Source organism: Leishmania martiniquensis, chromosome 17 (assembly GCF_017916325.1).
Source record: "Leishmania martiniquensis isolate LSCM1 chromosome 17, whole genome shotgun sequence".
Taxonomy (NCBI): Eukaryota; Euglenozoa; class Kinetoplastea; order Trypanosomatida; family Trypanosomatidae; genus Leishmania; species Leishmania martiniquensis.
In genome coordinates this window covers 587,458-612,415 of record NC_090152.1, presented here as the reverse complement: position 1 = coordinate 612,415, position 24,958 = coordinate 587,458, and the positions used below count along the sequence as shown (strand labels likewise).

At 60.6% G+C, this 24,958-nt stretch overlaps 8 protein-coding genes across 8 annotated transcripts; all 8 read right to left on the bottom strand.

The window, feature by feature from the left end:
• Positions 1-1,343: 1,343 nt before the first annotated feature.
• On the bottom strand, positions 1,344-3,104 carry LSCM1_05612 (uncharacterized protein; the record flags this gene model as incomplete). The annotated part of the gene is made up of 1 exon (XM_067323060.1): positions 1,344-3,104. The coding sequence occupies one exon, from the start codon at positions 3,102-3,104 to the stop codon at positions 1,344-1,346; it is 1,761 nt and encodes a 586-aa protein (XP_067179695.1).
• Positions 3,105-5,939: 2,835 nt separating this feature from the next.
• LSCM1_05611 (uncharacterized protein) lies at positions 5,940-9,092 on the bottom strand (the record flags this gene model as incomplete). Its single annotated transcript, XM_067323059.1, has 1 exon — positions 5,940-9,092. The coding sequence occupies one exon, from the start codon at positions 9,090-9,092 to the stop codon at positions 5,940-5,942; it is 3,153 nt and encodes a 1,050-aa protein (XP_067179694.1).
• Positions 9,093-10,096: 1,004 nt separating this feature from the next.
• Positions 10,097-11,074, bottom strand: LSCM1_05610 (uncharacterized protein; the record flags this gene model as incomplete). The annotated part of the gene is made up of 1 exon (XM_067323058.1): positions 10,097-11,074. One exon carries the CDS (start codon positions 11,072-11,074, stop codon positions 10,097-10,099), a length of 978 nt encoding a protein of 325 aa, XP_067179693.1.
• A 1,367-nt stretch (positions 11,075-12,441) lies between these two features.
• LSCM1_05609 (uncharacterized protein) lies at positions 12,442-14,571 on the bottom strand (the record flags this gene model as incomplete). Its single annotated transcript, XM_067323057.1, has 1 exon — positions 12,442-14,571. The coding sequence occupies one exon, from the start codon at positions 14,569-14,571 to the stop codon at positions 12,442-12,444; it is 2,130 nt and encodes a 709-aa protein (XP_067179692.1).
• A 913-nt stretch (positions 14,572-15,484) lies between these two features.
• Positions 15,485-15,688, bottom strand: LSCM1_05608 (uncharacterized protein; the record flags this gene model as incomplete). The annotated part of the gene is made up of 1 exon (XM_067323056.1): positions 15,485-15,688. One exon carries the CDS (start codon positions 15,686-15,688, stop codon positions 15,485-15,487), a length of 204 nt encoding a protein of 67 aa, XP_067179691.1.
• A 1,014-nt stretch (positions 15,689-16,702) lies between these two features.
• LSCM1_05607 (uncharacterized protein) lies at positions 16,703-17,656 on the bottom strand (the record flags this gene model as incomplete). Its single annotated transcript, XM_067323055.1, has 1 exon — positions 16,703-17,656. One exon carries the CDS (start codon positions 17,654-17,656, stop codon positions 16,703-16,705), a length of 954 nt encoding a protein of 317 aa, XP_067179690.1.
• A 1,118-nt stretch (positions 17,657-18,774) lies between these two features.
• LSCM1_05606 (uncharacterized protein) lies at positions 18,775-20,085 on the bottom strand (the record flags this gene model as incomplete). Its single annotated transcript, XM_067323054.1, has 1 exon — positions 18,775-20,085. One exon carries the CDS (start codon positions 20,083-20,085, stop codon positions 18,775-18,777), a length of 1,311 nt encoding a protein of 436 aa, XP_067179689.1.
• A 1,269-nt stretch (positions 20,086-21,354) lies between these two features.
• On the bottom strand, positions 21,355-24,600 carry LSCM1_05605 (uncharacterized protein; the record flags this gene model as incomplete). The annotated part of the gene is made up of 1 exon (XM_067323053.1): positions 21,355-24,600. One exon carries the CDS (start codon positions 24,598-24,600, stop codon positions 21,355-21,357), a length of 3,246 nt encoding a protein of 1,081 aa, XP_067179688.1.
• Positions 24,601-24,958: the final 358 nt, after the last annotated feature.

Below are 24,958 nucleotides of genomic sequence, written 5' to 3'. Positions count from 1 at the left end.
AGTGCATGAGACGTGTCCGAGAGGAACGGACGCCCCAACAGTCAGGCGAGGAAGCGCACCTCGCAAAAGGGAAAGGTGAAGAGTGCGGGCAGGTGAGCAGAGAGGAAGCCCGCAAAGAATACTCAAACGCACACGTTAAGGTCGCTCGTAGCCTGACTTGCTGAGAAAAATGGTACAAGGGCAAGAGCGGGTGGGTGGCGGGGAGGGCGTAGGTGATACAGCAGTTGATGCGCCCTCTGTAAAACGCATCGACGCCCTCGCCTCCACCCCTTTCGTGTCCCTCTTTTCGTTCTTGCCTATGCCATCTGCAGCCTCTCTCTGCGTACATCCACTCGACCATCATCACCATCACCGTCACCGTCCACCCCCTTTCTCGGCTTCTGCTTCGCCTGCAGTATATCGGCTCCCCTTCTCTTCGGCCTGCATCCTTTCTGCACTCGCTCGCGTAAGAGCGCTGCTGGTGAGACATAGGTGTATGCATATAACTATATATTTATGGGGGGGCACACGCAGACCTGGCCAAACATTAGAAGAGAAGGACGACTTTCGGAATCACTCAACGCCTCCAGAGAGGAAGAGAGTCCACCGCGCACACGCACATAGAGAGAATGCACCGTCGAAAAGGAGGAAAGAGCGCCGATGAGAAGCACCGTCATGGCGAGCACACCTTACAAAGATTTACAGGCACACACAGGCATATATGTGTATATATATATGCACTTACCTAGACACGAAGTTCTCACTTCATTCTTGGATTTTTGCTGCTTCATCTCACCCGAGAGGAGACACTGTGAGCACCAAGCGCATTCAGTGCAGCGCACCGCTTCGGTGAAGAGACGCGGGAAGCACGCGCATCTCTGCGAGGAGGGAGAAGAGGGGAGAGAGGGAGAGAGAGAGCGGTGCTCGTCGTAAAGGTTGAAAAGAAGAAAGAGCCGTAGGCTAAACGCCGAGCGGCATCCGAAGTCGTTCGCAAAGTTGACGGCTGCAGCAGTGTCTGGCGCCCTTTCGGCCTGCACACTCATTAGCGTCGTGTGTAATCGTGAAATGCTAAGCTGATTGACGATGAACAAGAAAGGGCGCCGGCACTCTTCGGTTGCCCTCGGCGACAACTCATCAGATTAGCTGTCGGTGCGTGATCCAGGAAGTCACACACATACTGGCACGCGAACACACGCACACCTGGCGTGCGGAAGCTTGCAGCCATCTCGTCTTGCTCTCTCAGTACTGGGGTGGATGCCCTCGGACACGTGGGTTCTGCGTTCCCTTCGTGCGCGTGCTCCGCTCACAAATATGTTCCTGCGTGTGTGGCAGTATCGATGCACACGCGTATACGACACCAACACCTACAAGTCCTCGAGGGAGATGCCAAGGCGCCTCAAGCTCGATGCGTCCTCAATACTGCTCTGCAGCTGAACGACGGAGTCCTCTTCGATGCCGAAGCTCTTCACATTGTTGATATCATCGTCCATTACTTTGCCCGTCGTTGCTACTGACAGGATCTGCGCGCGGGGGGCGATGTGGTACACCTGATGTAGGTACCGCTTCAGTGTATGCACCTTCACGGACGCCCAGTCGCCGAAGATTTCGTAGCTCTTCTCACCATGCGACACGTAGATGCGGTAGGCGTTCGGTGCCTCCGGGCTGATGTTGCTAAAGTTAACACTAGCTAAAGCCTGACTAGATACCTTCATATTAGCAGAGACGCCATCCGGTGCCGACACCTGCCCGGGCGAATGCCTAAACAGCTTCGCGTGACGAGCGACGTGTCCGTGATAGCAGGGATGCAGCCGGCACGTGTGAACGTACTTCCTCTGGTGCTTGCGGTCATTAATGAGCGTGCACGCGTCATCATTGGGGCAGAGTGGCAGGTCAGCGCGGATGCCGCTCGTACTGCTGCTCGACTTGCTGGAGAACGACATCGTCTCGTCCGCTCCGGTGCTCATCGTCCTCGTGAATGTGTCGGACATATCACTGGCAAAGTGGGGACTCGCGTGCTGCAGAAGCTCCGTCGGCCCGCCGCCCATGCGGGTGCCGCCAAAGAGAGCGGAGCCGGGGTAGGCGCAGCCGCTGCCCACTTGGCTGTGATAATTGCCTGTTGAAAAAGAGGAGCCTTGCTGTTGCTGCTGCTTCTGCATGGCGGCAGCGAAAGGGGGCGGTGGTGCACCGTTACTGACGCCCATCGTCGACGAGAAAGACTGATTCGAGCGCGGGTCGGCGTAGCTGGGCGACTGCGAGCCGCCGAGCTCACCAGGGGAGCCGAGCCGGCCCCCGCTGCCCCCGCTGTTCATCGCGGAGGACATCTTCAGCGGCATCGAGAGGCCGACGGGGGCGCCGCATGCCATGAGCGGCCCGTTCGCGGCCGTAGGCGACATGTGGGGGGTGAACGTCTGTGAAACGTACATAGGAGAAGCGGAGCCCATCGGCAGGGGTGGCGTCCCGTGCGCGGTGTAGAGAAGATTTGGCGACTGCGATCCACTGTCGACTTCGGCAGCAGTACTGCGAGAGCTGGCAGACAGCAACACCCCGCACTGTGGGGAGGAGCGGCCGTAATTCACCATCACTTGATAAGGCCTGCTGCTGTGCACTCTCATGGGGGCAGACTCGCAGACGGTGAACGCGCTCACGCTGTCATCACGCGGCACGAAGGGAGACCGTGGAGGTAGACTACTAGGGGGGGTGTTGGGGAAGGCGGTCAGAGTGCAGCTGGCGTTACTGCCGCCATGAGCCGTGGGGCTTTGCAATCTGCGGCGGTACCGCGGGTGCACGTTGGGGGCCGAGACGACCCGGATCGGCTGCGAGAACTCCTGCGCGCCACTGCATCGACTTAGCGGTGTGGTCGGCTGAGAGAGCTGATGTCCGCCTTCGCTTTGCATGCTCGTGAGCGCGGGGTGCACAGAAACGTCCTGCGTCGAGGTGCTCACGCTCAGCAGCTGGGGGCTCATGTACGTCGAGAGCCCCGCCGCCTCCCGACGAACTGCATAGTCACTCGATAAGCTGAGATGAGCATCTTCTATGCTTGTGCTAAAGACGTAGGGCGAGTGTGCGTACTTGGAAGCCCCTCCTTGGCTGGCGCCGCGGCCGGAATCCATCGATGGCTGCTGCATCGGTGACGGCAACTGATTCTCCTCTGTTGCTCCTTAAAGGCCACGACCTGAGGTGGTGTCGAGAGCGGCAAAGGAGAAAGCGGGATGACGGCTGTGCGCGCGTGAGGCGAGGAGAGCGAAGAGGGAAGAGGGGAGGTGAACAGACGGAAAGACCGACTCGAGAGCTGAGACACAGACGCCTGTGGAGTCGAATAGGGAGGAGACGGATAGGGAAACAAACGGAAGACACGCGAAGAGGCGGAAGGGGAAGAGGGGAGAGACGCGGCGGAAGCGGAAGGAAAAAATAGGGGGGCGATCAACAGCAAAGACGCACAAAACGAAGGGGGGAGGAGGCACCAAAATTGAAAGGTGCGTGCCGCTGTATCTCTGAGTGCTGCCGTACACCTCCGTGATGCGAAAGCGCGGCGTACTTGCTTGATCCGCTATTGCTTGTCTCGAACAGGAATAGAAAAAGGAAAGCTTGAAAAGAGAGAAAGAGGGGGGAGAACGGCAAAGACCAACGGATGATACAGGGGGGGTGAGTGGGGAAGAGAACGTCCCGATCACGCGCAGTGACGGCAAAGCAAGAGGGGGGAATATATAGAGAGAGAGATGAGGGAGACGGGGAGAAGGAGGCGTGTACCGTGGCAAAGATGCGGATTGGTGAAAGGGAAATGCGGAGGATGGCGAGAAAGAGTATCTCAGAAAATATCCGTGGCGCAAGCGAGCCAGAGAAGTCGAAAAAAAGAGGGAGTGAGTTGTATGTATGTGTGTCTCTGTGAGTGTGTATGTGTGCTCACCCGTTACACGTGTTGCCCGTCACTGTCTCCCACTCTCGCGCCGTCCTGCTCGTAGTCCCTGACAAACGTTTTTTCTTTTGTGTTGTCCGTGTGATTGGGCACCCCTCGAGAGGAAAGCACGCGAGCCTGTGACGGAGTTGGCGGTGTGTGGATAGCTTTGCTACAACAGGTGCTCGAACGTGTGCGTGAACGGCTCGCGCAGATGGGGAGAGGGAGCCGATGCTGGCCCCGATGAAAGTCGCTGGAGAGAGAGAAGTAGTGGAAGGGTACCTGGCGTGCGCGTCCTACACAGAATGCGCCCCTCTCTTCGTGAGCGAGTCCGTGGAAGAGGGTCGAGAGGGGGCACGCTGAGTGAATGCTTTAGGCGCAGAGGGTGTGAAGGAAAGGGCGTTGCACGACGGAGCGAGCTTTCTGGGCTCTTGGGTGGGCTTGGGACGGGGGTATCGACGGTGGTGATGGGCACGTGCACTTGAGAAGGCAGAGGCTTGTGGGGGGGTGAAGAGAGGGGGGCGAGAAGGAGGCGGAGAAGTCAATGAAGGGGAGCGCAAACACGTGAGCGACGACCAAAAGCGCCGTCGAAGAAATGGGAAGCTGACCAAAGGCAGCTGCACAGCTGAGGAGCGGTGTGGTCAATGCCCCCCTCTCCCCTCCCCTCCCCTCCCTCTGGGCAGGAGGTAACACAGAGAGGGGGGAGGGCAAGCGCGCGATGAGGTGGTCAAAGCGCGAGAGGAAGCTAATGGGAATGGGGGGGAGGAGTGGCACTTCGGCACCGAGAAAGAGAGATGAAAATGTTACAGCAGAGAGGAAAGAGAGAGGCAGCAGCGACGGCAGCAGTGCGAGCAGGCAGCGCGCGCACTCCCTCTGCAACATCGAAACACAGGAGAAGGCACTCACACGTATTGGCAATAGCACAAAGAGAGAGAGACGCGACGAGTACTCCACGCAGAGGTAAAAGCGGAGTGAGCGCTTAAAGGTGGCATGCTCACGAACGTCAAGCAGCCGTATCGAGAATTCGGCAAGCAGGACAGCAACGCGCAAGGTAAGAGAGAGAGATGGGAAACGCTCGCTTGAGCGCCAACGAGCAGAAGTGCGCGCGGATACACTCTCAGTTGTCCAATGGGGCCGAAACGACTCCTGTTGTTCTTCGCCCGCTTTCGCTTCGTTATGTGCACACCTGCCACCCCCCGCCGGGGTTCCTGCAGGCGCACAGGGGTGCTCAGCATAGCGCATCGTCTGCGCTCAGTTCAACACACTCGGCCACGCCTCCTTTGCTGCCCTTGCTTAGCAGAAACGTTTGTCTGGCACACCAGGGCTGCGCAAGCACTCGCAGAGCGAAGCACTGATGTCTCCGCTGTCTGCGCAGAGGAGAGGCGAGGCCGCTGAGGGAAGAAGCAGAGACTTCGGTGCACGTCAACAGCCGCTATTGATCGGCATCTCACCTCTCCTCTCGTCCTTGGACGAAAAGAGGAAGGAGGGATGTTGCAAGAGAGGGAACGAGGAGAGGAGGGCGAGCGGGAGGCAGCACCCCTGTCGAGCATCTCCATGGCGAATTCCCCCGCCCCCGCACGCGCACGCACAACGCTCCCTTCTTGTGCTACGAAGCCTCACGCCGTGCATGTACAGCCTCGACCCCATCACAGCGGTCGAGAAGGGCACTGAATGTAAAAAAAAATGAGAAAGAGAGGGAGAGAGGCGAGAGCGGAGGATCCCACGTCAGAGAGAGCGCCGACAAGTAAAAGGCTGTGTTGGAGACTCCCTGCACCAGTCGCCCAATGAGGCTACCAGAGGGCACCGGGGGGGAGGAGGGTTAGCGAGGAGGGGAGGGTGGCGGCCAGGTTTAGCTCCGTGCACATCTTCCCCTCGTTCTGCCGAAGCGTCGGGCCTTCGCCGTTCGATCCCAGCCGATCGCAGCACCATCCGCCCTGCTGAGTGGCTCGTTCATGTGCCTGCAGCTACCGTGATGACAGCCGGCCAGCGTGGGTGAACGATGCGAGTGTTTAGTGCGCTTACGGATGCCGCAGCTTTGTAGTAGAGAAAAAGAGGGAAGAGACACATCTCAGCCGCAAGCCGATCCGCCACGGCGGGCAAGCACCGCATACATGCGGGGTGACAAGGCACCGTCGAACAGCGGCACAAGCGCCACGGCACTGCTCTCCGCCTCAGCTGCCGGTGCTCCTGCTGCGTAGCTATCAGGCGTAGACAGCGCCTCATGCAAGTAGAGGGTGCGATCTAGCAAGAGCAGCGACTCGACCAGGTGGCACATCCACATGCGGAGCACGGTCAGGCCAAGGAAGGAGGCGAAGTGTTCCTGCTCGAGCCTCGCCCCCATCGTCTCGGGCAGACGCCTCTGCGCCAACGCATCCCGCGTGAAAGCCTCCTGCGCCGCTCGGCACGCTGCGCAGCTCTGCCCCACTCCCCCCCATGGCGTGCTCGAGGCGTCCCGCGCAGACTCCGCGTAGACGTACTCGGAGGCGACGGAGTGCACAAACTGGGCGAAGGTCAGTGTGTCCTTGTCACGCGAGACTCGCCGAAGAAAGGCAGGCCCGAGATGTGGCGGCGCTTGTGGGAATGCGCACGTGCCGCCGCCGCTCATGTGGCCTGCGTGTGTGCAGCCAGCAGGTGGTGGCAAAGACCCATCTTTTTGCCCCGCCTCCCACTCCCGCGCCAGTTGCGTCCACAGGAGCTTGAAGAGGCTCCGAAAGAACAGCAGCTTGGCGGAGCTGCGGTGGCCCTCGGGAGATGCTGCGGACCAGGCGTCCAGTGGCTGCGTGGCGAGGAGGAAGGATACGCTGGTAGTTGTCAAGCCGCGACGCTTCAGTGAGTGACTGAGCGGGAAGCCGTGAGGCGTCAGGGCGTGCCAACAGCAGCTGACGAGCAGCAGCCCACGCGCCAAGCTGTTTCGAAAGATGCGGCACACATTGGAGCCCAGGTCGCCGCACGAGTGCAAGCCGATCAGGGCTGTATTTCTTACGCTAGGCACATACACGTTAGGGGTAGAGGGAAGAGTAGGCGTTAGCACCGACAAGACAAGCGCGACGCGCTCACGGCCCCACGTCTCTGCATCTGGCAGTCGCCAGCGTCCCATGCAGTCGATGTCGCCACTGTGGCGCCCTGTCAGCTGAAGCGCACCCCCCTGTGCCGCTCCCGTGGCGTCCGCCGGCAGACGATACAGCCGGAGCGTGCGCCTCTCACTTTCGTTATCGAGGTACACGTGGTGACTGTCAGCGCCACCGTCGTAGCCGACAATGGTGGCGATCACTTGCGTGTATGTCCAGAGATGCTGCCGCTGCACCGGAGTGGGAGAGGTCGAGCACGGCTCTGCGTCCCTCTCGTACGCCGCCGGCGTCACGACTACTCTTTGCTCCTCTCCCGCAGCCGGGCTGTGTGGACTTAATGGCGAGTGCACAGATACCTCACCGGAGGCGCGCGACTCTACCACAGCCATCAGAAGCACTGCGCGATAGCCGCGAGCGGTGTGAGCAGGTTCAAGCGTGACATGCGAGCGCTCCGGCGTTGGTGGCTGCCGCTGGGCTCCGCTTGTGCCGCTCCACGCATCATTGCTAACTTGAGGGGCCAAGGTGAGATACCCTCTTGTTACCTCACTGGTACTGGCCTGCAGAGCAGCGTCCCCTTCATCGCCAACGCGTACTCGCTTGAGAAGCGCCACGTCTTTACGATTAGAAAAGTGCTGTGACTCGATGTCCGAGACAGTGAAGAAGAGCTCTGTCAGCTTCGCCACATAGGCGTGCTGGGGCAGTGTCACATTCCACTGCTGGGCCTCTGCCAATGTGGGAATGCGCAACAGGCGCGATTGTGGCAGTTCCGACGGTTCCGCTGCTCCAGCGACTGTGCGCACCTCGCTCGAGACTGGTCCACGCCCGCTGTGGGCGTGCAGATGACCGTAGATGTGCTTCATGATCACGTTGGTGGACTCCCGTCGAACCACCTTGCCACAGACTCGGCAGGCCAATTTCACCGTCTCGTCACCGCGGGCGCGTGTCAAGGCGACAGCGTTGTCTTCGCCAATGGCGACTTGCGCCTCCTCGGCAGATCCTGCAGTCGCACATCCCTCGTCACTGCAACTCCGGGAGATTGCACTGCACGGGTCCGCGCATGTTCGAAGGTGGCCATGCAACAGCGACTTCCAGTCCGCCTTCTCCCCAACACGGCAGGCGATGCTAACCATGTGGCCGTGCGGCTCGTACAGGAGGTTGATGCGTGGCCGCCCATCACGCGAGGAGAGGCCGGCCTCCAAGAGCGATTCAAAGCGATCTACAGCGCACTCCTTATGGGCAGGGTTGCAGTCGAGGCCGACTACTTGGAGGTCGTCGCACAGAGCCACCGCACGCGAGACGTAGCCCTTGCCCTCGCCGATGTTAATCACGGTGCGGACCCGAGCGACGTTGCCGCGTGGGTGCCTCTCAGTCGCCCAACTCGCATTACCCGTTTCTTCGGCCCGCAGCGGCGCTGCGTGTGTGTGCTCCACACCAGCATTACAGCACTGAACGAGGTCGCGTATCGTCTCCCGCATAATGCGCACCTCGTGCTGCTTCTTCGGGTTCATGCCGCGAGACACAACAAGGTCCAGTATGTCCTTCTCGTGCTGCCGCTGAGCCTGTGCACTGGAGGAGTCGCGGTCGATGGCCTGCCGCTCAGCCTCTGACAGGAGTGTGAGACTGGCCGCGTCATTCTTGGGGCGGCGCGCACGGCCTAGCATTAACCGCCGCGTGGCCATGTAGAATTCCTGCAGCGGAGACGGAGACACTAGCGTCTGCGACGCCAATGAAGCGCTTACCTCTCCGCCCGATGCAGCAGTGTGCTTCTCTGCACCTTTAGGCGGACCGTCGCGGACCAGCTCACGCAGTTTGGACATAGCCCCCTCACCCTGCAAGAGTGGCCGGAAGCAGCTCAACAGCGCACGCGTGCGCGCGAGCTCCTCCGGCTCGACAGGAGAGTTGTCAAAAAGCACGCTCGACCCCGCCCACGTCTCGCCGCGGATGAGCTGGAAGTAGTTGTCCGGGTGGGACTGTATGAGCCTGGCACTGCGCAGGAACGCGCACAGATCGTCCAGGTAGCGGTCCACGAGGGTCATGTCGCTGTCGTGCGAGGGCGCGCCGCTGCCGCTACTGCGAAAGAGTGAAAAGCCTTCGCGTGTGTTATGGGCGTACTGTACCGAAAGCGGCAACGCCAGTGAGTGCCCCGTCGCCATAATCGCGAGCGGAGACGTGTCTGTCCCTTGAGCTTAGGTGTTCGAGTAAAAGGAGAGAGAGCCTGGGCCTCCAACGCGCGTGCGATGCGCAGTTGTACGCCCGCTTACACACGCGGCAGCGAGGGTAGCAAAAGAAGGTTGAGAGGAACAAAGAGGTCAGCAAGGCAGACAGAGAGACAGCCGTGACTGTGAAGCTGACGCAGCCGGGAAGGGAGAGGGGGGGCGGCGAGGAGAAGGGAGACAGGAGAAGAGGCTTGGCAGCACCAATCCGCGGCGCCGTGAGAAGCTCGTGCTTCTGCGGCTTTGCATGAAAGCGACACGCGCTGCCTTCAAATCCCCATCGCATCCTCACCCGCTCCCTCTCACGCCACCCTCGGCGCCTTCATGACCCCAATGCGTTCATGTGTGCATTTCTTCCACGGGCGACACCTTTTCCTGCTCATCGCCACACGACAAAACGCACACGCTGCGCTATCATTGATGAGGGGTGGCCGACCTCTGTTTGAGGATGGGCTCTGGGGCAAGCGCGACTGGGTGCCTCTCTGCGTACACGTGTAGTACGCGGGTGGGTGTGGGTGTATCTGTAGGCTCATGACGGAGATGTCCCACTTCCGCATACAAAAAAGGGAGACGTGGGCGGGAGAGGGTGAAATCATGCCAGGACTCGAATCGCCCCCCTCGACCTGCATGCAGCGTCATCACTGCTCACCGATGCCTTCACCTCAGGTCAACTGCCATACGCCCCGATCTTCTCAAGGAGTTCGACGTTCTCCTCCTTCGGGTATGTCCGCCGTCTCTGCCGTGCGCACCACACGAGGCGAACTCCGCTGTTGCCCCGCCTCCGGCGCACGCCCCATCCGCCTCGTGGGGTACCGACAGCAGCGCGTAGACACGTCTTCCAGCCCGGCCTCAGACGCAGCGCGCCCGCGCACGCAGGGTGAGCGCTCCAGTCCCTTTCCGCGGTGGCTGTGGTCCTTTTTATCGCCACAGTCATCAGTCGCGCGCTATCGCTTGCGAACGTCCTCAGCGGAGAACTCCTTCGGGCGTGGAATCTTTCGCATTCTGTAATCCTTTGACCCCACGTAGGACGCCTCAGCCGTGCCGTCGTACCAATTGTTCTGAGCCCTGTCCAGCAACGCGCTCATCTCGTCCTTTTCAAAGGTGATCTTCTGTGTTCCACTCGTCACAGGCCCTCGGCCGCGGTAATCACCGACCATGGCCCCAGGCGTCCGCATCGCATCCACCGTTTGGCGGTACTCCGTCGTGAGGAGGGCAACAAGCCAGGCAAGGCCGAGGAGAAACAGCACCTGAATGTTGATGTACGCGACGGAGAGGCGGGGGTGCTTCTGGTTATACGTCCACCACGAGACGTGCTTGCGCACTTGCACCACATTGTAGCCGAAGCGCGGGGAGAGCTTGTCGTCCACCGGGGCAGGGGTGCGATAGGCGACCTCGCCGGTCGGCCACTGCACGCGTGACACAATGTACTCGCCCTTCGCATCCACCATAGGGGGGTTGTCAAGATCTTGGTAAGCCCGCTGCACCCACCGCACGGGCTCCGGATCGGGCGTCGTCAAAGCGTTGCTGCCGCCGCCACCTGTCGGAGGAGTGGCAGGAGAGGTTCCCTGTGAAGCGGTCGGCGTGCCAACGCCAGCGCTTGTCGCTGACGAAGCAGACGGGGACGGAGCGCCTGATGGATGCGGGGATGCGGTGTGCTGCCCAGCGCGGTGAAGGCGTGTGTCACTTGCGCCCTCCGGAAGCGTCGCCTCGCTGTGCGTGTCGGTAACCGTTCCGCCAGATGCCGCTGCGAAAGCGTTGTGTGGCTGTGAGGCATTCACGGTGTAAAAGCGCTGACCTGTTGCACGAACGCCCACAGCCGAGGGCAGCCCTGCAGCCGGAAAGTGAATGCCCGTGGAGCGCGAGAGGTGGCGGCTAAGCGCCCTGACACTCAGCGCGTGCACAGCCAGCCCTCCCCTTCCCATAGCAGCGTGGCGATGATGCCGCACTTCCTTTGCCACGCATGTGCGAGTAGTGGGGAAGGGGAAGAGACGGAGAGGGAAATGGACGACAAGAGAGCTGACGATAGAGAGAGGGCGCGGAGAGCGGGGGGGAGGCGACAAGAGGACCAGTCAGTGGCGACCGCCGCTTTGGACGGGCACCGGATAGAGGAATCCAACATGAGCGACACAGACAGAAAAGGGGCTGCTGATTCAGCACCCCTCTCTCCTCTACAACCGCCTCGCCAAGCGCAGCGAGCGCAAAGCTGTCCCTCTGGGCTGCCCTGCATCGCCACCCTACGCAAGACAGCAAAGCGGCAGCGCCTGCAAGTACCGGCGTGGGCACATGGGCAGACGCAGCTGTGGTGGGGCCATATGCCTGCGCAAGGCACGCCTGAGAAACAGAACGGCGAGGGAGCCTGTGGCGGCGCCACGGCGTAGTTCTTCCCGTTTGTCTTGCCCGTTCCATTAAGAGGTGCGTCGATGGAGAGAGAGAAAAGCCTTCGATGCCCACGCGCAGACAGCCTTTCCTTTTCCCGTATTCGGCGCACTTACGTTGAATGAACAGAGTCGCTGCTGGCGCATTCACACACGCACACATGTTGAAGTCATGCAGAGCTCCTTATATTGGAGAGGGTGTGTATGTGTGTGAATGCGTCACTACCCGTCATCGCCTTTTCTGTCCTTATGGAGACAAAAAAAAGGGGCCGCCAGAGAAGAGAAAAAACCAAAAACACCAAAGGCTCAGCGGCCAACGCGGCCACCGCAGACCTGCGCGCTGTCCCTTCAGCCCTCACTACCCCCCTCCTCGTACCTCTCTCCCCCGCCCACCACACCACCACCGCCACCTCCGCTCCCGTGCGCGTATGCTGCGAGCAAGAGCAGGGGGGAGGGGAAGGCACGATGGAGAGACAGAGAGAGGGAAGAGAGAGAGAGACTACCGCACAACACAGACAGACACACAGACAATGACAGAAACGCCGCTGTCGCTTAGTTAAGACCAGTGATGAAGCGACACACAAAAAAGGAGAGGGCGCTGATCCGTTCGGCTGGCAGACTTAAACTGAATTTACGTACACGTCAACACGAGCCAATACACACACGCGCAAAGGCATATCGCAGCCGAAGAGAGGCCACTTCGAGGGCGAAGTGCGCGACTCGGAGGTGCGCATGCACACACACACACACGGCGTCGGGAGGCAAAGAAGACAGAGGAGGGGCAGCGCTGCGGAGGTGCACACGAAGAGGGGAAAGAAACCGGCTGGTGAGAACGTGTGCAACGCAAGGATATGTGCACGTGCGTGCAAGGCAATGGACGTGTGTCGCCGAGCACGCATTGTTCCTAACCCACACTACTTCTTTACAGTGCTCCCGCCGACCTGGCGGCGCGCCACCACGTGGTACTCCGTGACGTCCTCGTGAATCATGTGCTCCTCCTCGGGCAGCGCCTTGAGGCGGTTGTTGTTGTAGCGAACCCACTTTGAGTTCGCGCGCTGCTCCTCCCGCGTCTGCTCTAAGCCCTTCTCTTCGGCGTACCGGGCAGCGATCTTCAGGCGCTTAATATAGTCTTCCTCTTTTGACTTGCGCTCCCTGTCGATGCGTTCCTGCTCCTCAGCCTTGAGGGCTATCGCCGTGGTCTCGTACTCGCGTATGAGCGTCTTCAACATGTCGCGCGCCTTTTTCACGTCGCCCTGCGTGAGCAGCGTGGGCGGCAGCGGGCGCCACGCAAAGTGAGACAGCGGCTTAATAGCCTTCTTGAAGAGCTCGTTGCCGGTGTAGTCAAAGATGCGGTACTGCGGGGCGAGCGTCTGCTCATGGATCGACGACACCCACACAGCGAAGTAGCGGCCGGTCGGATCCCATTCGCAGTTCGTCGCGCTGATACCGCTCAGCTTGTTCTTGTCCGTAATGGTGTTGTTGTCATGCAGCACAAAGAAGTGCAGCAATGACTTGTCGAAGTTGGCAGCGGCCAGTCGCCCACCACGGGGTGCCCAGAACAAATGCGTCGCCGATGTGGACACCTCGTGCAGCACCTTCGGGCCCTGCTTGCCGATCATGAAAATCTGCAGCACGCCGGTCTCACCGAGGCCGGAACCGACGCCATCGCGTTTCAGGAGTACAGCGAACTTGTCGCCTCCCGTCTGCCACGAGAAGCGGGTCGGGATGTAGCCGCGCTTGATGGAAAGGCGAGTGATGGGCACGTTGCGCTCCGCTACGTGGAAGAGGAAGTACTCCGTCGGTCCCTTCGACGCTACCCTGACGCACAGGAAGGTCCCCGCCGGGTGCCAGAGCATGTCCAGCCGCGTCGCCACGAGAAAGTTTCGCTCGTTCAGCACGCGCTGTTCCACCTCGCCGTCCTCGTTCACCACCATGTCAGCCAAGACAGCTTTCCAGCCCTGGCTCGGGCCCAACTCGCAGATATACGCCATCTGCGTGCCCACCACCGGGTTCCACTCCGCCTTGTACAGCCCGGGTATGGCGAAGCTATGCCCAGAGCTGCCGATGCCCTTGAGCAGCTTCATTGTATCGGAGACGTAGATGTTCAGGTGGCCGTCCGGCACTTCGGTCGAGTCCATGGGGCGGTAGCCCGTCTTGCACACGACCACCAGCGAATCGTCCGCGCTGAAGCGCATGATGGGCCAAAGGTCGTCGCTGTGCAGGTCGAGGTTCCCAATGGTGCGGATCTTCTTCGCCGTGCGCAGGTTGATGATGCTGATGTCCTTCGGCGTCTGGATGATGATGTACTTCTCGCACGGAGACACCATGAAGGCGTTGATGTCCATCGTGATCTCGAAGTGGAGGCGCATGCTGCGGCCGGCCCACACGCGCAGTCCCTTCTCGTGCTGCGAGATGACCATGGAGCCGAACGTCGACCACACCGGCAATGGGCGCGCTACCGGAAGTGCGCTGCACACCATACCGGAGCTCAGCTTCTTGTTGTCACGGTCCACCTCGGACCAGCGGCAGAGGGGGTCGTCCTGGCTAATCTTGCGGCGGCGGTACAGTTCCGGCTCGTTCCTCTCCCAGTTGAACCAGTACCAGTCACAGTCGAAGGACATGCCGGACTTGATCAGGAACTGAGGGCGCGCCTCGGGGTCCTCAGCCATGTTGTGCACCAGCTCCGCCTCCTCCTCGTCATCGACGCTCGCCATTGGCGGCGGCACATATGGGCCCTCGTCCACACGCGCTTCCTCCAGCGAGCTCCAGCGGTAGGTCGTAAGCACGGCAGACTTCGTAAAAGGAAAGCGGTTCAGCTTCGCCAGCGCTGCCTCTGCCTGGGCTTCCGTCAGACAGCTGAGAATAGCCCCCGATATCAGAGCCGTCTCCGGATCCGTGAGCAGGTGCAGACTGAACCTCTCACCACCAAGCAATTCGCCAATGCGCCGAGAGAAGTGGCGCTGGAAGAGCTCCCGCTTGTCAGGAGTGACGTTGTTGGGTAGGCCATCGATGAGGATGTGGCGGCTGAAGCCGACGTCCGTCATGGTTGCTGTTGCGCCTGCGACGATCGCTGGTTTAGGGAAAAAAGAGGCAATAAAGGGCGAGCGTCTTCAGATGGGCTGATGGGGAGAAGGGCCAACGGCGCGGGAAGCTTACACACACACAGACACACAGACAAGAAAGGGGCTGGGTGAAGAGTGGCTGGTGTGAATGGTCGGTACTCTTAGGCTTATCTTTCGACTTGTGGACGCATGTGCGTCGGTGACCGGTGCACGAAGCGCGTAAGACGGGCACAGGCACGTGGAGGGGGAGGGGCAGGCAGCAAATGTAGACAAAGCTCAGAGTGCGCCCATAGGCGCTCAGGCAGCCGAAGGAATGCGGCCGCCAGAGAGCCTCACCGACAAAATGTCGGGAAGGACACACACACACACACACAGGCAGACACCTGTGGCCACCCATGCTGATCTGGCCAGGTGGGGAGGGGAGAAGCGGTTTCCCGGTTGTGGTGCGGCCCATCAACATCTAACGGCACACGTCCTTCGAAAGAGCTGCCAAGCGCATCGTGCGTGCTTTGCAGTCGTTGTTTTTTGTTTTCGGCACGTTTAAATCTTTGATCCACTAAGAAGGGAGCTACGTTCCTATTGAGAGAAGTCTGCCTAGCACAGAGAGAGCTACACACACACGCACACATACGCAAAGCCAATCACCTGAGGAGGACCAAAGAGGAATAAGGGTGAGGCAGCCTCATCGGCTGCGTTGCCCGGCGCGAGGCGCAGTACACACAGATGTCCGCCCTTCGTTCAGCACGTGTCGGTGGACGTCATGTGGTGAGCAAAGGGAAAAGATGAAGACGTGCCTCGCCGACTCGCTGCCCACCGCCAACCGCATTGACTGCGGTTGACATAGAAAGAGAGAGAGAGACGGACAAAGGCAGCACAGTATTCGTCGGGTCGCCCGTTACTCAGCCTCTGCGGCCACCTTTGCCTGGAGGCGGTTCCAGATGTCTACCTGGTTATGGCCGGCGTTCCAGCGCTTGAATGCGCCCTCGTACTGGTACAACACGAACTTGTTGAAGACGATAGGCAGCGCCAGAACAATTGGAATGCGGATGAAGCCGCGGGCGTACGTGTAGTTCAACACGTTTGTCCAAAAGGGAGCCATGCTGCTGACGCCAGTGGGGGCCGCGGGAAAGGCAAGTGGGAGGAAGAGAGGGGAAGCGAGTGGGACCGGTGATGAGAGGTGGGAAGGGGGAGGGCCAACGCCACAGGAAACGATCGCTTGCTCGAGGAGAATGGTGAAACTGCCAAGATGGAAAAGGGAAGAAGACAAAGTGAGGCGGCTGCGCTAATGGCGGCACTTACGAAAAAAGGGGAGGGGCGCTGTGCGCGTATGATCTGGCGTGTGTGTGTGTGTGTCCGTGTAAGTGCTGGTCGGGGCAGCATTCAGCATGGCAACGATGGAGAAAAAGAGGGATGGCAAGATGAAGATGAACACCGTCGCGCATCTGCAGTAAAAGGCAGCGTTGACATCTGGGTCGATGGGAGATGGTGCAGCAAAGGAGTGGTGCTAAAATATGTGTGCCGCTCATACGCAATGCGCCCCTAGCGCGGGGACTGGCTGGGCGGGTTCGATAGAGACTTGCATCAGCGCCCAGCCGACGTCGCCCCTTCCTTCCAGCCTCCCTTACTATGAAACGCAACCGCTGTTGCCCTCATCGATGGTCGCCCTGCAGCAGCAAAGCTGATCTCTTGTTGCACTGGTGGCTATTGTTGCGTGAACTACGAAAATAGCGAGCACGCCAGAGAGAGAGAGAGGAGGAGGAGGACAGGGGTGTGCATACGCAGAGGGGCTGCGCCCTGCAGATCGACTGGGAGTGCAGAACGGCGGGTGAGCGTGAAGGCACTCGGGCCGCCCGCCGCCCCCGTGTACCGCCGGCTGTGAGCAGTAATTCAGAAGGAGTACCACCTCGAGCACACACACACACACGTCCCCCACCACACAAACGCACACTCTCGTTTTCCCTATACTCCCCAAAAAACTCACTCCGCCCAGCCAAAGAAAAACAAAAGCAGCTGCAGACGCACCCAAACTGCACGGAGACGCGCGAAAAAAAGGAGGAGGAGGGGAGGCGGCACTGGCATGCATGGCGCCGCAGTGTATATACAGCGAGAAGCTCTACACGTATGCCGCCCACATCTCTGGCTTCGTATGGAAGCCGTCCTTGCGGCGGAAGTTTGAGTACTTCTCCTTCATGATATCCTGGTAACCGGTCGCCCACAGCATGTCCCATGTGATGGGGAAGTCAACCTTCGTTGGCTCCTCGATGATCGGCGCCCACGGCTCAATCTTTTTGCTGCGAGCACTGTGGATCGTCGCTTGGTCGTCCACCAAGCCCCAATCAGAGACAGACTCACGCAGAGAACGCGTCCAGAGCTGCTTCAGCGCGAACAAAGCGCCGTCGAGCTCCTCTGTGATGGGAATCTGGCAGCTGAAACGAGTGTTGAAGGTAATGTCTGGCCGGTCCGTTGCGCGCCATGCTGTGAGCGACGTGTACTCCCACCGGTTTGGAGGGAGAAGTCGGTCTAAGGTCTCGATGTCCACGTTCACCATGCAACCATCGCCGTGGTTCCAGTCGGAGCAGTCGGGGTTGTTGCACTTGCCCCAGTGCGTGGCGTGGCCGTGGCACATGCCAGAGCCGTCGATAAGCGTGTTGAGTGTGACGTCCGGCATTGGGTAGGTCCGAAAGTGGAACGGGTGGCCATCGAAGTTTACGACGGTGATGCTGATGAGCTTTGTCTTCGACTTGCTCTCCCACACGGTGCCGTCCACGGCGTACTGCTGGCTCAGCCGGCGTGCGATGGACTTCTCCGGCAGCAAGCCGCTGCGGCGACCCTCGCGCAGGTTCAGCTTGTCGCACATGATTTCGGCCTTCTTCAGCGGCTGCTGCAGGCAGTTGCGGTGGGAGATCGACCACCGACCTTGCCGCTGTGTCTCCGCCAGCTCTTCGATTTCGTTGTAGAGATGTGGAATGATGCGGTACTGGCGGCCGGAGACGGACAGCGCGGCAATGTTGACGCACGTGGCGAGGGCTGAAGCGGCATACGTTCGGAAGGCTGGCAGTCGAAGCATGGCTGTCGGCCTCCCGTGACGGTGCCCCAGAGTAGACGGCAAGAGGGTAGGAGGGAGGGGAGGAAGAGCGGATCCTCGCTTGCCTGGAAGCGACCAGACACGTGTGGAGACTCACGGAAGAAGCCGCGACAGGCGAGAGAGCGCGCGTGCGCGAAAGGATGCGAGTGAAGAAAGAGCAGCGAGATGCAGGAAGAAACTAAATTGGCTGCACCTTTGCCTACGGGCAGGCGATAGACGACGGAAGAAGGGCTACCGTATTTGCAGTGGCTACAACGTACCTACGCAAGGCAACGCATAGCGGGCGGGGGCAGGGGAGCAGGGAGGGGTGGGGGAGAGCGCTGAGGTTGTAGTGAGGATGCGCGTGAATGGCACGAGATGAGTCGTTGCAGTGCTGCCCGTTCGCCGGGGGGCGGGGCTCCCAGTAGAGAGGGGAGAGGGGAGGGGGGAAGGGGACTGATGAGGGTGAGGCGTGCAGTCGTGGACAGACAGCGGGCTGAGAGCCGTCATGTGGAAGACCTAGAAGCGCACTGGCGAAGAAGGGCAATCCCATTTCACTCTGCGGGGTCAGAAAGCCTCTCCCCTCCCTGAGGTAGGCACACGCACACTCACACGCATGTGGGTGCCCTAGCTTGCCCATGCGCCTCTCTCTACTGCGCAGTGGTCCCCTGACGTGAGACAAGAAGGGGGAAAGGTGGAGGTGGTGGTGCACTCAGCTAATCGGGAGGGGAAGAGCAGGGTCAGTGGCCGCCGCGTCGCTGGGAAGGGGCGCGGGGGTAAGGAGGTAGGGAAGTACAGGCCCATCATAGATGCACGTACGCGAGTAACACAGAGGGCGGAAGACGGAGTAGGGGCGTCTAAATAGGTACAGTGGCCTGAGAGCAGAGAGGAAAGGTAAAAGGGAGGGGGCGAAGGGAGGGAGGAAGCCGGGATGGCACAGCGGCCGAGTAGAAATGAGGCGAATGAGGCCCGCAAGCCGAGCAGCAGCAAGCAGGCAAGTAAACAGTAACAAGGTTTGCGATCATGGCACCCGCTTCACTGGAAGAGCGCTGCGCGCCCCTACAGCAGACTCTACTTCAGGCCCCCCTAATCAGCAGCCCCCTCGAGTGCCTGCAGGCATCTTACAGCTCGTCCATGATGTCGAGCAAGTCGTTCATGGTCGCGCCGCCGGTGGCTGGCGCGGTGCTGTCGGCCCCCTTGGGAGATTGGAAGTCGCCCATGATGCCCAGAAGCCTGCTGTTTTGCTCTTTCACGGCTGCGGCTGTCATTCGAGTCACCGCCACCGCAGCGCCGGCGGTGGTACCTCCGCGGCTGGTCGCGTTCGACGATGACATCGTGGCCGCAGGCGATGCTGATACGCCTGCGGCCACCTCCACAGCGCTGCCGGTGCCGTCGTGGAACAAGTCGAGCACGACCTGCCGCACGCCCTGCGCTCTGTTGGACGACCCGATCAGCTGAGCGAGAAAGTTCACCTCGGCATCGTAGGCGCTCTGCTCTTCGTCTGTGATAGCCGGAAAAAGCGGTGCAGCGGCGGCGGTGTCTGCAGTCAGCTTTGCCGACATGGGCTTCTCGCGCGTCTGCCGCGCCAGTGGGTCAGCGGCAGCCTTCGATGCAGCTCCTGCACTGGCAGCCGCGGTGTCCGATGTAAGCGACGCAGCGGCCACTGCAGCAGCGTAGATGTCGAAGCCGTTGCTCGTCATCCGCGCCGCACCCTTTTGCGGCCTCCACGACCCCAAAGGTATGTGGGGAGGATGGAGGAGGTGCGCGTCAGGGTGGTAGAAGGCCCCAGGCCGGGGCGAGCCCGCCACGTGGACGAGCCCCGGTGGTTTGCAGGCTGGCGAGGGCGACAGAAAGTTATCACGAGGTATATAAAATGCGCCACTCTCGCTGTCCTGCACCTTGCTGTCCAAGAAGACAGACACCCGCACGTGACGGCCACTGAAGAAGCTGAGCAGCGCTTGCCTCATACAAGCCCAGTCGCCAACGTCGAGCGTCCTGGCGAACCGCAGCACGCGCTCCTCCGCTGCTCTGGCGAGGGATCGCATCTCAGCTGGCAGCATCATCTGCGCGGCGTCAAGGTGATTCAGCGTGAGCTCCAGCAGCTCCAAAGGGTGGCGCAACGTAAAGATTTGGTACTTCACCGTCATGTAGATGAGGTCATACAACTTTCGCATCGAATTCTCGCTGAGACGCATGATGGTGCTGCTTGAGAGCGCTGTGAAGACTTGCAGCACCGACGCAGACGAGTACATCGGCTGTGGCGTGAAAAGCTCATTCACGAAGGCAGTGTCAAATATGTTGGCGCCGACGTCGCTCAGTACATCAACCGCCTTCTCTGGCGGCACCGCCTGCGCGTGCAAGCGCGAATTCAGCACGAACAGCATCTCAACCCCGAGGTTGAGGATCAGGAATGGCATTTCATGCAGGCTCATGATGCGTATCAGCCTTTCTGTAGGCTCCGAAAATGTGTGCGTGTGTATCGGGGAAGAGGTGCACAGACTGGTGAGGCAATGGCGCGCTCAAGCGGGTAAGCTGCCGTGCTCTGTAGCGCGGCCCGCACTTCAACGAAGGAAATAATGGGAGGAATACATGTTCGCTACTGGGCATCTTCCAGAGAAGAGCGGAAAGGAGAAGCGCAGGCCACTACACAGCCGCGTCACAGGCATGCAGTCGCATGGCATGTCCTTTCCAGCGCACGGAGGTACACTGAATTGCTGCAGGAGGATGAGTTCATAGACGGCCCCCGAAGATTTGCCCTCTGCTCGCCTCTCTCTCGACCCACTTCACACTTCGGATACGCTTCAGCACACGTGGCGCCCGCTACAGGCGCGCGTCACATGTGCAACTCGCCTCGTAACGCACACAGACAGAAGCGAGGCCACAACACGAGAGAGAGGGGGGAACAAAAATGGCGTGCTTAAGCGCGCGTTGCCACAGCTTTGAGCTCTTTAACGGCTTAGGGGCATTTCAAACAAGCGCTCTTCGCTTAAGAAGGCCGCTTGCGGCCCGCAAGATCGCTTATGCGCTTACACGCGCTTGAGTAGACACACAGACGCACACTTGCACATAGGTGGAGAGAGGCACGCCAGAGCATTCAGCGTCGGTCCCGCTGTGCGTGTGCCCGTATGTCTTTCGGTATGTGGTCGCAACGAGGGGAGGGGAGGGGGTCGGCTCCGACTCCCTCGACTTGGGGAGAGAAGCCAAAGAAGAGAGAAAAACATGCGAGACATAGAAACGCGCACACGCACACACACACACCAGCGGCAAGGCCAGTGAGACGGTGCTTTGCGAGCCCCAATCAGGAAAAAAAAGGGTACCAGCAGCGAGAGTGGGTGTCGGCACCGCCGCTGTGGCCGCTGGTGGAAAACACAAGAGAAGAGAGAGGAGAATGCGGTGTGGAAGGCGCAGCGGGAGGCGAGGAGCGCGTTGCCTTTGACGCCGCGATCACAGCTGACGGCAACGATGCGTCCTTCGCCCCCCCCACACACACACACGCACGCACACCTCCTTCTTCGCCTCCTGCTCGCGCGGTACCGCTGTTGTGTGCTTGGCAGCGACCTCCGCGGATGCACATGTGGGACTCCGTCATCCTAACCGTCCCCATCTCCTCGACCCCACAAGCGCCCGCAGTGCCAGCTGGTGGTGTGGGGAGATGCACCGCATCAGCAAGAGGCCAAAGCGGCGACATGCAGCACTCGCTCTCAACGGTGCTTAGACGCTTTCTTCTTTGGGCGGTAGAAGACATCCTGAAGACTATCGCGGCCGTGCGACGCGTTGCCTGAAACACTCGACGACGTGTCTCGCAGCAGCGTCGTGTCCACGGACACGTGTGCGGTCACCTTCCGTGCCACTTTCAGCCCCTTCAAGTTGCCGTGACTATCGTAGATCTCCTCTGCATCCTCGACGCCTTCATCGTCGCCGTCGTGGCCGGCGCACTCACCGGCCGCCCCATCCGACAGCGCACGCGCGCGCTTGCCCGCTCCGACCCCGGTGCGGCTACTGTCCTTCTTCTTCGCGGCAATCTTCAGCAGGGTGGCGAGGTGCTCCGAGAGCCGGGACAGGGCCTTCAGGAAGAGCGCGCGTAGCTGCAGCGTCGACACCCCAGAGAATGACGGTTGAGCGCCGAGCTCCTCTATTGTTTGGCACTGCAGCCCCACCCCCAGTAGCACCGCCGCCTGCGCGTGCGAGAGCACCACGCCGTCCGTGCCATCCGGGCACCGGAAGAGTCGTTTCCCAAAGTACATCTTTGCCAGCGACGGGACCAGGTCGAGCACGTTACCGCTCTCGATGAACGTGGTCGACACAAGACGCAGGCGCTGCACATCGCTCGCGGAGAAGGTGGCCTCAACATCATCGCCAGTCGCCTGCACGACGCCGTCGACGCGCACAATGTGGTGATCGACCTCGGACAGGTCCGTTGCCGCATTTAGCTTCTGTGAGTCATGCGCCTCCAAGTCGATCGCGAGGCTCAGCGCGAGTTCCGTCGGCAGGTGGCGGAACGGCATCGCCAGAAGGGAGAGCAGGCGGTGCTGGAACTCGCGCTGTAGCGGGCGCAGGTCGACGCCCATCGGCCGCACCATGACACAGCTGTGCTCGCCCGTCAGCTCATTCGCGGCCTGGCGCACGTAGAGGGGGACGAACGACGCCTTCTTCCAAAAGTTGAGCAGCTCCGTCGTGAGACCGAAGCTGACGCCGAGGTAGTCTATCACCTCGTACGGGCGCTCAATGAGAGGCGTCAGAAGATTCGCGATATGCGAGCGCGGGGCCAGAATCTCGGTTGCTGCAGCTGACGCGGCATTGTTACCGTCGAGCATCCCACCAACCTGCCCACCCGCGCGAGCCTCCGCGTCCTCCTTCCTGGGCTTCACTGCCGCCGCCCTGGGCTCGGCCGCTGTCAGAGAGATGGACCCGCTGTAATACTGGTGCAGCAAGGAGAGGGCGCGGGAGCCATAGCCGGCCCGAGGCAGCGCTGGATTCGCGGCGATGCGAACAATGCGCAGCCCCGCCAGCTTTGCGAAGCCCTCCTCCAGGTAGCACTGGGAGAGGGTGTAGGGGATCAAGTCACCAGATGGGCGGAGACCATGACTGAGGTGATTCCTGACGCTCTGCGCGCTGACTTGTCCCTCTTCACAGGCGTGGATGACACAGAAGATATCCGGCACTTGCTGACGCGCGGCCGCCGCGGACAATGACACCGGCGCCGTAGCCGCAGACGACTCGATGCTCTCGGCGCAGAGGACAAACAAATGGTGCCCCGGCGCGTCGGACAGCAGCTGGAGGTCGTTAGGTTGGTTCTTGTAGTGAGCCGCAACGAGCAGCGACTGGATGCGCTGCAGCAGCTCCTCCGCCAGCGGGTGATAGGAAAAGAGAGCGTCTCGATGTACGTGGAACAGCTCGCACGCTCTCGGGTGAGGAGACGTGGTCAGCTGCGTGTTCTCCATCGTTGCATCAAGGCATAGCAGTTTGTTCAGCCACCTCTCCACCGGGTCGCCTGGGCCATAACGGATGGGATCACTCATCGACAGCTCCTTGAGGTGGCGCGCGTCAGCGGCGCCACCGCTGCTGCTGCCGCGACGCATGTCTGCCACTAGCTTCATCGACAGGCTGCGGCCAGTACCCTCGTAGCCAGAGACGGTTGAGCTCAGGATGACCAGATAGGGGCCCAAGAGGCGCTTCACTAGCGTCAGCGGCAGCGCGGCTGCCTCATCGATCACGCACACCTCCGCCTGCGCAAACTTTGCCGTGTCTGTCGCGGAGACAAACTGCACCGTCTGGCGGTGCTCTCGAAAGACATTAATGCGGATGAAGCACTTGGCGAACTCCTCGCTGACACCCTGCAGTGCTTCGAAGTCTGTCCGCTCTCCGTACCCCAATTCTTTGAGCCCGCGAATAGCGAACTCGAAGAGCGTCTGCACGTTCTCTGGCGTCGGGGCGGTGCACATGATATTGCTGTACCCCTGCGCAATCGCCCCCGCGACCATCATGCCGAGTGCGGCAGACTTGCCACGACCGCGCCCTGCCGTCACGACGCACGTTGAGTCGAGGCGCTTCTCCATGACCGTTTGCATGAGGGACAGCACCGTCTTGGCCTGGTCCATTGTCTGGCACAGCTGCACCAGTGGCCCCACATCTCCACTCGGCCTCAGCTTCTCCTTAATGTTCGCCAAATCCACCTCGTGTTGTAAACGGCCCTGCACGGCGAGATCAGCGTCGTAGGCGTCGCTCTTCCGGTTTTTCCCGTATGACTTCATCGCCTGTGTGATCGGGAGCACATTCAAGTCGTCGTCCACGCACATGGCCGTGCCGCAGTCTGCCAGGGAGAGGAGAAAGCGCTCGTTGAAGCGGGGGACCGGGTCTCCTTGTGCCTCGGTGCGGTAGCGCGCATGCACATCCATGGCGATCGTGTACAGCTGCCGAAGCGACCGCATTGCGCGGAAAAGGATGACGACGAGACCGCCCCCCTTCACCGTTTCCACCGTGCGAGCGAGCGTGTTAGGGCTGATCGCCTCGAAGTCTTGCAGCACAGCCATGCCAAAGGTCTGGCCGAGGATCCTGTGCGTCTCCTTGTACTTGGCGAATCGAATGTTCGTCTGGGCCAAAAAGGTCTTGAACGCCTCCTTCGAGGCTTCCGTGGACAGGCCGCCCTTCACCTCCAGCCGAGCCCGCCGCTCCTGCTGCTTCTTGCCAGTCGACCCGAAGTCCGGCTCCTCACGCATGCACCACAGGACGCTCACCTTCGCATTGTGGTTCGCGCGAGAGATCATGAGGTGCAGGTTCACCACCTGATCCTTGGCCCGATCACCAACGAGCAGGATGAGGCCGCGATGCTTGTGGTGAGCGACGTCGTCGATCAGCGCCTTTATGCGATCATCCACTTTGCGCTTCCCTATCGACGAGCCGCCGCCGGCACAATGGGCGGAGCCTGCCACAGACGCCGACGATGACATACTGTGGAGGCGGTGCGGGCTGAGGTAGGAGAGAGGGGGGAGGGGTTAAAGGGTGGTATGGGAGCGAAGAGGGAGGGAAGGGGCAATACGCCTGAAAGCGAGGTGGACTGCACCGCATAGTGCGTGTGTGTGTGTGTGTGTGTGTGTGCACAGGAGGGAGCGCACGTCGACAGAAGAGGGAGAGAGTGAGAGGTGCATCATTTCAAGGGGGCCTGTTGGGGATGAACCTCGCGAGCCGCCCGGCATTCCTTTACGAGCTGCTCATTGGATGCTCGATCGTGCTGACGCTCTTCAGCTCTTCGGGGGAGGGGGGAAAGGGAGGTGCGGGTGTCACATCCTCCTCAGCATTGTCACGCAC